Below are 12,037 nucleotides of genomic sequence, written 5' to 3'. Positions count from 1 at the left end.
TACACACATGTACAGTGTGGGCATCCATGATGAGGACAGTTGCATACGTGTGCAGTGTGGGATCCACCTACAAAGGTGGTACTCATCCCTCTGCTTCTGTCTCTTTAACATGCTGGGGGCTGCTTTCCAGTGTCCTAAGAATCCTAAGAGGCGAAAGGAAAATTGAAAATTGAAAACTCACTACCATTTTGTTAATAGTTTAAATTCTGGTCTTCTTTCCCAATGGATATGTTCAAATTACTTCTCAGAGTGTTAAAAGTGGCTGCTACATATGTCCCAGCCAACGCTGTAAAGCTGCCTTAGGTGGAAGAGCCAGCATGATGCATGGTTCCTGCATCACCTGCTCAGGAACCTCCCATAAAGGAAACCAAGCGGCATCACTAGAGACCCCTGGGGGCTGGAGATGGCTCAGCAAGAGCACTTGCTCCTTTTGCAGAGACCCAGGTTCAGTTCTCGAAACCCTCATGGTGGCTCGCAACCTTTTGTGACTCCAGTTCCAGGAGATCTGATGCTCTCTTCTGGCCTCTGAAGGCACCAGGCAAACATGTGGTACACATACATACATACATGTAGGCAAACACACAAAGTAAAAATAATGATAAATAACTTATGTTTTAAAAAACTACTGAGTTTTTAAAAAGTAAAAGATAATTCTATGCCCTCCTATGTGGTGTCACCAGAGCACACATCATCAGATTGAGGTGATTTTCCCAAAACCATCCCAGCTATACCTAAAATGACCCTTTAAAATCTGATTGTTCAGTTTACAGAAAATTTAGTAGATAGAGGAATATGTTATAACATTATAACAACATTATATAGAGGCAAATTTCTAGATGCAGAATGTAGGTAAGTCTTCAGGACCCTGGTTCATCCAAAAGTAATTCTAAGGTTAAACATGGAGGAAAGCAGGGGGGTGGGGCAGTACACTGAAAAAGATTTCAGAGATGAATTAATCCAATGCCATGTATAGACTGTTTTTTCCCCTGACTCTAGCTAAAACCATTCTTTAAAAATATTGAGATAATTGATATCTTAAATTGTGATATGACATTTGATGATATCAAGGCATCACTGCTAATTTTTAAGGTCTGAGAATAGTGGTTATTTTTTTATCCATATATTTTAGCAGCACATATTATAGTTTATAAAGATTAGATTAAGTTATATCTGTGGTTTGCTTCTACTGCTGCTTTCAGGTGTCCTGGACTATATTTGTCCCACATTTGATGGCCTCCTGCCTGTCTCCCAGTGAGGCAGAACGTGTTAGCCAGGCTGTATGTGTGATCATAGAGCCTGTCAGAGTCCTGCAGAGCCAGCCAGTTGTCTCCTGTCTGTCTACATGCAGCTCAGCCTGACTCCTTTTGTCTCCTCAGTCAGCCCATGAGTAAACCTGGAGGACCCAGACCTTTTCTATATATAGACTGTGGGAGCTGAGAGTCACAGTGGGAGAGCTTCCCCCAGTGCTCCAAAGTGACATCCTTGAGACTCCTTAAAGACTCCCACAGAACCTGCTTTCTTGGACATGTACCTGGCTTGTCAAGGCTGTCGCTGGGTCACTGTCACATTCTGTCTTTGGCCTTCTTCAAAGAGCTCACGTTCAGAGGGGCCAGCACTAAGTATCCTCTGACAACCCACTCCTCCCTGCACCCATATGTCCACGGCTTCACTCTTCTGTGTTCAGTGTGGCTTCCTCTGCTTTGCTGTGACAGTCACAAGAGGACACGGTATTGTGTGGCCCACACCTATGTACCCAGGGCCAAATACCTTGTCACATTCAACCTTAGCACATATTAGACAAGACTTCTCAGGCTTTATCTTATGCACTATTGATTTGGTACCCACCTAGTGTTAGCTCTTTCTGAAGAGGGACTCAGTTTGTTATTAGTGCCTACCAGAGTGACCGAATCAAGTAACCAATCAAGGGGATAGATGGGGAAGACAGGAAGACTTGGATAGCAGTCCATTCTTAACATACAAAGGCTTCTTCATCCTCTTGGGTTTTACATATGCTTGCAGGGTAGATACAGGTCTTGCCTGGCACATTAGCTCCAGGTCCTACTGTTCTGTCAGATTCTCATCCTCTGTTTTTAGTTACGATGCCAGACAGCATTCAAGGTGCTGCCTTGGGTGTGGAGATTTCAGCTGGCATCCTTGACTCAAGGGTCTTCATACAAATACCAACAATGTAGAGCTGTCGTTGGGAGTGCTGTGGGAGTCAGGGATGGGGAAACCACTCCCCTCAAGGCTTGTCACACAGTTTGTTGGGAAGGTGAGAGGCACAGAGGATAGCTACTACTTAAAATACAGTCCCATAGGACATCCCAGGGTGAGAGCCGAAAGCCATACTAGACTACTTCCAGGACATATGAACCAGTTTTGCACAGAGTTAGTTTGTGAGCTGTATATGGCATCTCTACAGCGTGGCCATGCTTTCCATGGATGCTCTCATGGGTGAAATGGAGACAAGACAAGGTTCAGTAACTTGTCATGGTTATATAATTGACAAGTGGCAAAACTAAAATATTAACTCAGGTGGTTTAAACGCCAGGGCAAACTCAACTACTGCAGTATCTCCCATCAGTAGTAATTACAACAGGTGTGTATTAAACGGTCCCTGTGAGTCACAGGCTGGTCTCCATCCTCTGCAGCTTTGGCTCATTTAATGTGTGCAAACTTTGAACAACAGGCCTTGTCTCTATCCTTATGCTGTAGATAAGGAAATCCAGAGTTAGAGAAGTTACATAGCTCTCTCAGTGCTCGGGACCATATGGCGAATGAGTGGATGAGCTGAGATTTGAGTCCAGGGCCACTTCAGACCCAACTCTTAATCACTGCAGTAAGATGGCCGGCTGGGTTTGTGGGCTGGGCAGTTGATGGAGAATCAAGGCACACACACCTCCTTTTTTTTCAAATGATATCCAGCTGGGAGCAGCAGGCCGGGACCCTGTGCAGGGTAGAGAAATAGAAGAGCCATCCAAGGCTAATGCCTAAGGGCTGGAACTTGGTGACATCTTTAATGGAAGTAGTTATCACAGGATGAGGAAGAGGTTGGGGTGAAGAAGGTTGTCACTATTAGGTGTACTGTTTGAGGTGAGGAAAGATTCAAGGAGAAAGGCTCCAGGAGGCATTGGGAGAAAGATATTTACTACCAGAAGGGGTGTTGAGGGAACCATCCACAAAGAAAAGTGAAGGCTGAAGTCGAGGACTTGCCTTGTACTGGATGGGAGGCACTGATGTGCGGGAAACCTTTACAAAGCAGAAGGAAACAGACTGTCTTTAATCATATACCTGAATCCTGCCAGTGACCACGATACATCTCGGGAGGGGGCATTAAAACCCCAAATGCCCCAAACCGGTAGAGGTGGGAGGAAGGCAGGTGGAACATTCTTTACCTCTTGCTTGTTTGTCCAGAGTAACAGCTCTTCCTCTTACAGGTTCTTGTTGTAGAATACAGGTGTACATAACCATGTCTTCTTGTCTTGGAGCATGGGAATGAGGGCTGCTGAGCCAAAGCCTGATAGTCTGAGTGCTGGACAGGCCCTGCTAGCAGATGGAAAGGAACATAAAAGCTTATAGTTATTGGCAGACAAGCCCCAGGCAAAGCAGTGAGCATATTCCAAGCTACAGAGGGAGCCGTGCGTGAGGATGGAGGGAACCATGTTCCACAAGATGATGTTTTAACATCCCTGGTTTCTGGAGACCATAGACCCCATCTAAGACATGAGGAAGTGTTAGCATGCCCTACTTAGCCCAACCATAAACATCACAAGGAAATTGGAACTGCGGAGGAAAGGGTCCCCACAGAGGCCATAAGTAGTAGCCACCTTAGGGTGGGAGGTGATGTCAGTTTTACATGTGACCGTTTTGAAGTAGGAGAAGCTTTAAATGAGTTAGAGGACACTTCCTCGGTCCTGTCTGCTGGAGACAGATGGTTTCAGTTCCTGTGTTGAAGCCTATCAGTTGCTTTTGGATGACTGTGGTCCACTCTGTCCAACGTGGCCAAAATGGGGCAGCCAGTTTATTTAGCGGCCTCCCTGAACCTGTTCCCTTCCTCTGGCAGGAAGAGACTACCTGCCTTTCCTGTGTACTGTGGACTAGGAAGCAGAGCATCAGAACCCCAGCATTTTTATGGTGACTATTCCCAAGGAACTTCTGAGTTCTGTAATTCTGGCTGTGAAGCTGATGCCACAAACAATTTTTTTCCATCTCCAGTGAAATAGATACCACAGGACACACTTTTCCTCGATGTAGTTAACTGAGTAAAATTTCACACTATTCAATGGCTGGTAGCCTTAGTGAGGGTAAAGACAGCATAAACATCTGGGGTACATTAAGTATTGCTCAAAGATACCACAATATAGGATCCTGTAGGACACACTGTCTCCTGCTCCATCTGTGAACTAGCCGCTCAGTATTTGTGCCAAGCACAGTAATGGCTGCAGAGATCTCAAAGACACTTAAGGAAACTTGAGTTTCCTGGAGCTTTGGGGGGGGATCGGCTTCCCTGGTGAGCGAGTCTGCCTAGAGACTGCACGTTGATGGCGTGGGTACCAGCACTGGCAGGCGTTTTCTCAGGGATCCTGCTGCATCTCAGCTTTACCACCATTTATCCTTTCTGATAGAAGCCCAGGCTCATTCTAAAGAACACTTAAAAACAAAACAAAACAAAATACAACAACTGAGCTATGCAGTGGGATTGCCTTTGCTTTCTACTTCTGTAACTTTCTGGTCTGTTTTAAAACTGTTTTTCTCCATCTGGAATTCTTGGAGTAGCTTTTAAATTTTATTTTATTTTTTCTGTCTTCTCTTGTATTTTTTTCTAGCGAGTGGCAAACAAGCTCCCGCTCACTTTGCTCTGGCCTTGGGAGCTGGAAGGCAGGGCTTGTTGGGGCCTGTATTAATAACGGAGGTACAGGAGGCACCAGGGGTGGAGGCTTGAGAGCACTTCTCAGGCTTCCAGCATTTCCTAGGCATGAATGTAGCCACATGTGCTTTAGCTAGCTGGCTGCTGGCTTTGGGGAGTCTTTTCAGTGTCCTTTCCCGCTGTCTTTCTGCCCCGCGTGGGGTGGGCTCAAATGTTAGAGGTTTCTGTGGCTCCTAGAACCCAGAGGGAAGAACCCTCATGCCAGTTTATTTATTTTCCAGCTGTACAACAGCTGTTGGCATTTTATGGCTCACTATTTGTAGATAAAGTTTTATTAGAAGACAGCTGTGCCCTTTGTTTATGAAGTATCAGTATAATAGCCAAGGCAAATCATTATAACACAGTTGAAAATCAAAATGGGTAGCAACATGTCTATTATGTAGCTAAGTGGCTCTTTACAGGAAAACCTGACCCAGGCTGTACAGTATTTCATTGTTAGAACTCTCTCTGATTTGACCATTTGGGTCAGTGCTTAATTTTTTCCCAGTAGTGGTTTCGTTTATAGGTCTCTTTTGAGGAGGAGGTGACATTACTTATTAATAAACTGGTTTCCAAGGTGGGCCTACTGATTGCTTTCCCTTCAGAATCCAGGAGAAAGCCTCTCCCTCCACATCTGCATCAACAACTTTAGGACCTTAGGTCTGATGTCATCTCACCAGTGAGGTTTACTGACTATTTAGCAGCCTTTTTTATGGGGAGCACTTGTGTGTCCTTTGCCTGTTTTTCTGCCTTGATGACTTTTGCTTTTTGGTTGTCAAAGTTAGTTCTTTATATATTCTGGCTTCTGGCCCTGTTGGTTGTATTCATTAAAATCAACCTGTGTCTTATTTTCAAGCATACACACACAGAGATCCGCAGATTTGTGGTGTGTCTGTGCACATACAGGTAAACAGTCACACACAACACTAATTTTCCTTGGAACAGTTTGAAAGCTTCTGAGTCTGAAGGTGAAGAAGATGACACTCCCTGCCCTTGCAGGCTAGTTGAGTGAGTTGATTGGTTCTGATGCTCTGGATACACAGACCCACTAGGGTGCAGGGACGCTGAAGGCCCCTGTGCTGGATGCTGATGAGCAGAAAGCTGGGTTTGAAGCGTTGCCATGGACAAAAATCAAATGTGATTTGTGGTTTTGGATTTCCCACTTGGGTTTTGGCTGCGGCCAGACCATGGTTCCAGTTTGATTACACTGAGCCATTCTCTACCCCACGGTGATTTAAATTAACCCTTCCTTTATCAGGCCAGATGACTGGTGGTCCCTTATCTTTAAAACTCAGCTCTAGCTTGTTAAATCTTGTTAGTTCCTCTGACCTTTCAAATTAAACTTTCCACCTTGAATGAAAAGGAGAAAACCGATCTGTCATCTTCAGGTTTGTATAGCTAGAAATTGACCAAGACCTCAGAACCATAATGTCCAAGTATGTCAACAGAGCTCAGGGAGGAATGGAGCAGACAGATTCCAGCTCACACTGTACAGTCCGAGACCATGGAGAGACACTGGGTCTGACTTGGCTTTTACCATGCAGAGCCTCTGGGCTAGGCCTAATGTCCACTCAGGTACACTCTTGCCATATGCAATGTAGGTGCTGGCACAGTTCCTTACTGGAGGTCCATGACAGCCCATTTCATCATCACTACTGTTCTTCCATCTCTTGGACACATGTTCTGGGGACCAGGACAGGCATAGCTAGGAGATGACACAGCTAGTGAACCAGACATGAACAATCTCACAGAAGATCCGTACTTGTATGGAAGTCTGCCTCATTACCCAATCCTTTGCAGGGAAGTGAGGACAAGACAGGCCCTGTTTTTAGTGAAGTGGCTATGTAGAAATGCCTCGAGCTGCTGTGTGTGGTGGCTCACACCTTTAATCCGGGCAGTCTCTGCATCATGTCAGACTCAGCATGGACATTTCCTTTCCTGATACGGAGGTTAATGCTGTAATCAGGAGAATTGATATCATGGGATGTGCCTGCTATAATCATATAGCACTGGTGTTTAGCCTAGAAGCACACCACACCTGATTTTATGTTCTGCTCTTGTCCCGTGTGTTTTTAATAGTAGAGCATTTGACCATGTTTAGTTCTCACTGGGTCTCATAAGATTATGGAGTTGATCCTGGCTACAGAGAAAGTGGCCAAGGCTTGGAGAGGTGACAGGGCGTGCTGAAGTTTACACAGTGACGAAGTGTCAGGGTTAGGATTGGTGACTATTTTTAGGTAAGGTCTCACTATGGACCTGCTTGGCTTGAACTCTCAGAGATCCACCTGCCTCTTCCACCGGAGTACTAGGATTGGAGTTGTGAGCCACTATATGCAGTAACTAGAGGACACTTCCACTCAGCCACTTCACTGATTGGAAACAGGATGTGATGGAGAGCAAGACAGACTATACTGTGTAAATGCCATGTCCTTGGGGGGATTGCTCCATGCTCTTCACCAGTTCTGTGTCTGCCTATGCAGTACTGTGCAGTTGGCATCTCTTTCCTGAAGGACAGACCCCAGTTCCTTTAAGTTCCCTCAAAGGGCTGTGAACAGCTGCCCCATGAAGATGCTGCTCAAGAGAGTCCCTGCATAAATTCAGGGTCTGCTTGGTGGCAAGGGAGAAATGAGGACCACTGGAAGGCTAGAGGGCCTGGAAGAATGAGGGTCTCTGCTCTATAGAGAAGGCATCAGAGGGGCTGATAAGCTTCAGTTCCAATGAGAGACCGTGCTTCAGATGTAAGGTGGAAAGTAACTAGTAGACACCTGATGTTGATTCTACCCACATGCCACAACCCCCACATGCACATACATGGAAGCACACATACACAATAAAGACAAACACACACATATGTACTCATGCATGCAACGTATATACACTATTTTTTAAAAACTAAAGGAGAGAGAAGATTCGTTACTCATGTGTCTCATCAGCTGGTCCCCTCCTTGGAGGCAGAAGGTCTCCAGCCCAGCTGCTGTTTCTGGGTCTGGTGTTCTCCTGTGTCTTCTGTCACCATCCATCCCTTCTAGACTCCACAAGTGAAGTCTATGGACTGGCCAGGCTCTGGGTTCGGAGAGCTATGACTCTAACCCTACAGTCTGACCATGCTGTTTCTCTGACTATAAAAGGCTCCTGGGTCCTCAAGGGGATATGCTGGGCTCCCTTTTTACCCACTCTGTTCTCTCCCCACAGCAGCGAACCCCCTGCTCTGCTCCACAGCCCGCTACCACTGCAGGAATGGCCTGTGCATTGACAAGAGCTTCATCTGCGATGGGCAGAATAACTGTCAAGACAACAGTGACGAGGAGAGCTGCGAGAGTTCTCTAGGTAAGTGCTGCTCTCCTCCACCAAGAAAAACAAAACAAACAACAACAACAAAGCAATACAACCCAGCAGGGGCAGCACACACTTCCTCCTCCAAACAGCAACCGCAGTGATTTGTGTACTTGTCTTCATCCTGGGTGTTACACAGTCCTGATGAAGCGTGTGCCTACCATTTTGATTTTGATATCCTTCACATGTTAAATGATGCCTGTACGGTTCTCCTGGGCTCATCCTCGGTTGCATTATGCCTCCTGCATTGCTATGGTTTCCCAAGTTGTGTTGTTGGGGGTCATGTGAGTTCCCTTCCCCCATCAAATTCCCTCTTTAGGATGAGTTCTTTAGAATGAGAAGCCTACACGGGTCATGACCGAATGTCCCCACACAGCTGACTCAATCTTTTTGTTTGGTTTCACTGCTGTGCCTGATAGTTCTACCCTGACAGCTCAGTCACAGTCGCAGCTGTTCTGGGTTTTGCTTTTTTCTTTCTCATTTTTCTAACTTAGTCATGAAAGGATAGCCTCCCCATATGCTGTCATTGCTGTCTGATTATGAGGAGCGCACTAACACCCCCAGACCCCCTGAGTTTGTTTACTTCTTGGTTCCCTCTTGTGTCAACTGCCTGTGCATATAAAAGCTCTTGATTTGGGGGTTGTTTTGTGGAAACTGAAGGCTGCAGCTGCACGGTGGAAGAGGAAGGACACTGGAGAATGAAGTCCCCACTTCCTGTCAAAATTCACAGGATCCTGTTCAGTACATGTGTCTCCCTCCCTCCCTCCCCCCCTCCCCCCCCCCCCGCCCCCCCCCCGCCCGCCGCACCAGAGAATGACCTTGAACTTCTGATCCTTTTGCCCTACTTTCCCACTGCTGTGATTACAACCATAAGCCCTATGCCTGGTTTTACTTAGTGCTAGGGATGAAACCCTGGACTTTATGCATGCTAAGTGAATAGTGAATATTCTGCCCACTGAGCTACACCCCCCAACTCCCAACATGTATTTCTTCAGTGATTACAAGAAGTTAAAAGATCTAAATGTATGTCTATTTTAAGGTATTCGGAAGAACATGTATTTCTAATGTTAACAAATCGTTTTTATTTGGAATTGATCTCCACTTCTTACCCTTCATAGTGTTATGACTACAATTCACCCATATTATTGCTTGTCAGTAGAGTTCATTTGTCATTCAGTGTTCTACTGAATGGTCATGTTTGTAGATTTAATAAAGCCACAAGACAAGCAAGAGGCTTGACTGGTTGCAATGTGTTTTGAAGTGGAGGTAGGTAGGGGAAGTTTTGAGAGGGCAAGTACAGGTTATTTTCAAAGTCCTGACTCTTACTTTGGTTGCTGCTCATTGTGTCATTACAAATGCATGAATGATGAGCAGATGGACCATATTCACATCACCAGTGGATGTGGACCAAGCAGGAATTATGACCTCTAACATCTGTGCGCCACAGGGCCATAGGAAAGGTAAATGTGCATCAGAACAGGCTTTGCCAGAATCTGCGGGGAGTGCTGAGTGAGGCGAATAGTGGTTCTGTTTTGGCAAACTTCCTTCTTATCTGTTTTCTTCCTTGGTGCTTCAGTAAGAATAGGCTTTCATCTAGCTGCAGCACCCACCGCCATGCATGGAGATACATGGCAGCAGTGCTGGGGCCCCCGCTGCAGACCAGCCGAGTCACTTTGGTTGGGTCCAGTACTGGATTCTAATGCCATGCTGGTGGGTTCTAATGCACAAGTCTGAGCGCAACTGCTCTAACCTACCCTAGCCTTAGAGAGAGTTTGAGCTCACTATTTAGCTAGGAAAATTGAAACTTCTGTGCATGGCTATCTTTTACAAAGTCAAATTTTTATAAAGGAAAACATATGCTGAGGAAGAACCAGTGTGGGAAACTAATGGGGGATGGCTATCACAGAGTTGAGTAACTATCTGTATAGGAGATTTTCCTGTGAAGACTGCTTCTTACACAGTATCTGGTGTGCTTGTGTGTCTTAGTCTCACTCGTGGTGCCTGAGTGTTTCATGAGAGGACCTCAGATCTAAGCTCAAAGTGAGGGACATTGATTTGTTTGGGTCAGTGTTAACCTTCTATGTGTGTTTGTGAGCTTGTCACGCCCCTTCTCCAGTTTCCCGGGCCGTTTTGCTGACCAGGTTGTTGTCTGTCCTTTGTAGGAATGGCTGGTTCCTCTGTAGGCTAGATGAAGTTAGTGTTTTTAAATTCTGCTCCCCCCACCCCCTGTTCTACTTTTATAGATACAAAGATTTAGAAATAGTTGGTGGTGGATGAAGGCTTTGCATCTGCCCTCCGGACATCATTGCTGTCGAGGCTCGTTCAGATTGTCAGTCCACTGGACGGATCCAGTCCCTCTGGGACTGTGAGCCAAAACAAACCTTCCTCTCTTAAGTAGCTTTGGTCAGGGCATTTTGTCACAGCAAAGGCAAAGTAACTGAGATACCCTGCGTCCCCAGGCCATGTATGAAATCATTCTGTATCAAATTAAAGTCTTTGAGCCATGTTGATGCAATTATTTCTCACACCCTCCACCCAAAGGAAACGAAAAAGAAAGAAAAAAGTTTTGGTGAGACCTAAGCTGTCTCGGCTATACTCTCAGATTTGTGAGTCACTACCCAAATGACATCAGAGAATGAGTGACACCTCTATGTGTGGTGACCATTATGCCAGGAGTCTTTCCTAGGTACCAAGGAGTGTAGGGTGTGTCCTTGTTTCCTTTCTTATCCCTGGGGTCCTACCTAGTGCCCTCTGCCTTACCCATAATGGGCTCCATAAATGTTAGCAAATGGGGAGAAAAATCTGTGTGGTATCACATCATGTCTTTGTTTCAGTATGTGAGTAAAAGGAGCCACAGTTTATGAAAGCAAAACGGTACTGTTATATGTCCAATAAGGAAGTTTCTGTCATTACGACTATGGGAATATGTCCCGCAGTAAGCACAAGATAAGAGTCTTGGATGTGAGTCCCCTTGGCCAGCCTGTGTTTCTGCTTCCTTCCTAAGGTGCATGTCTCTCTGTTCAAATGAGAGTGGAGTACTCAAGAGTCCACTTTGTAGGCTCTAAATGTGAACTACCAGGACTCCGTGCATTGTCTTCCTGAAGCATCTCAGAGGCGTCTTGACTAAACATAACGTAAACTCATGCCTCATGGGATTATCATCAGGTACAATGCACTGGGTACTTGGCTCAGTGACTCTGCACATCAGCTCACCGCTTGGGCTTCCTAGCCTTTGAAAAAACCTTTGCTTTCAGTTGATGTGGGAAAAGAAAGATGTTTTACAATGTTTATTTAGAAGAAATGAATAAATATGACTTCAAGGCAAGGATATGGGTTGTTCAAAATGCTTTTCTTCTCCTCTGAGTAGGTTGAAACCAGCCTACATCCCACTGTGGATCCTCTGTGAGGAACGGGGAGCCAGGGGTGACCATCAGAGTGTGTTGCAGCATGCTGTATGGGATGCATTAGAGACTTTGTGTTGGGGTCACATTTTATGAGGGCTTCATTGACTTACAGCATCGCCTGCTGTAGGGTACTGTCAGAGGGTATCTTGGGACAGCAGCACTGTAACTGTCCTCTGCTTGGGAACTAGGACGTGTGTGTCTTAGCTATAGCAGCAGTTGCCATGCAGATGATGGGTGTGAACACCATTCAGGTGACCTTGAAACTGCTACCTGAATGTGGCTTTGGTGTCTAGTGAGGGCACCTCTGACTCTTGTGCCTGTGTGTAATCCCACCCCTTTGTCATGTGATCTGGATGGTTTGACTAGTCCCTCCCTCCCTCCCTCCCTCCCTCCC

At 45.8% G+C, this 12,037-nt stretch overlaps 1 protein-coding gene across 1 annotated transcript in view; it reads left to right on the top strand.

Moving 5' to 3' along the window:
- Ldlrad3 (low density lipoprotein receptor class A domain containing 3) overlaps positions 1 to 12,037 on the top strand; it is a 159,609-nt gene that overhangs the window by 44,662 nt on the left and 102,910 nt on the right. The window contains exon 4 of the mRNA XM_028767047.1: positions 8,099 to 8,233. Coding sequence (XP_028622880.1) covers positions 8,099 to 8,233 — 135 coding nt within the window. The remainder of the gene's footprint in view (positions 1 to 8,098; positions 8,234 to 12,037) is intronic.

Source organism: Grammomys surdaster, unplaced genomic scaffold, assembly GCF_004785775.1.
Source record: "Grammomys surdaster isolate TR1022 unplaced genomic scaffold, NIH_TR_1.0 170, whole genome shotgun sequence".
NCBI classification, from domain to species: Eukaryota; Metazoa; Chordata; class Mammalia; order Rodentia; family Muridae; genus Grammomys; species Grammomys surdaster.
Note: the sequence above shows the minus strand (reverse complement) of the source record. Positions and strands in the feature narration are given on the sequence as shown.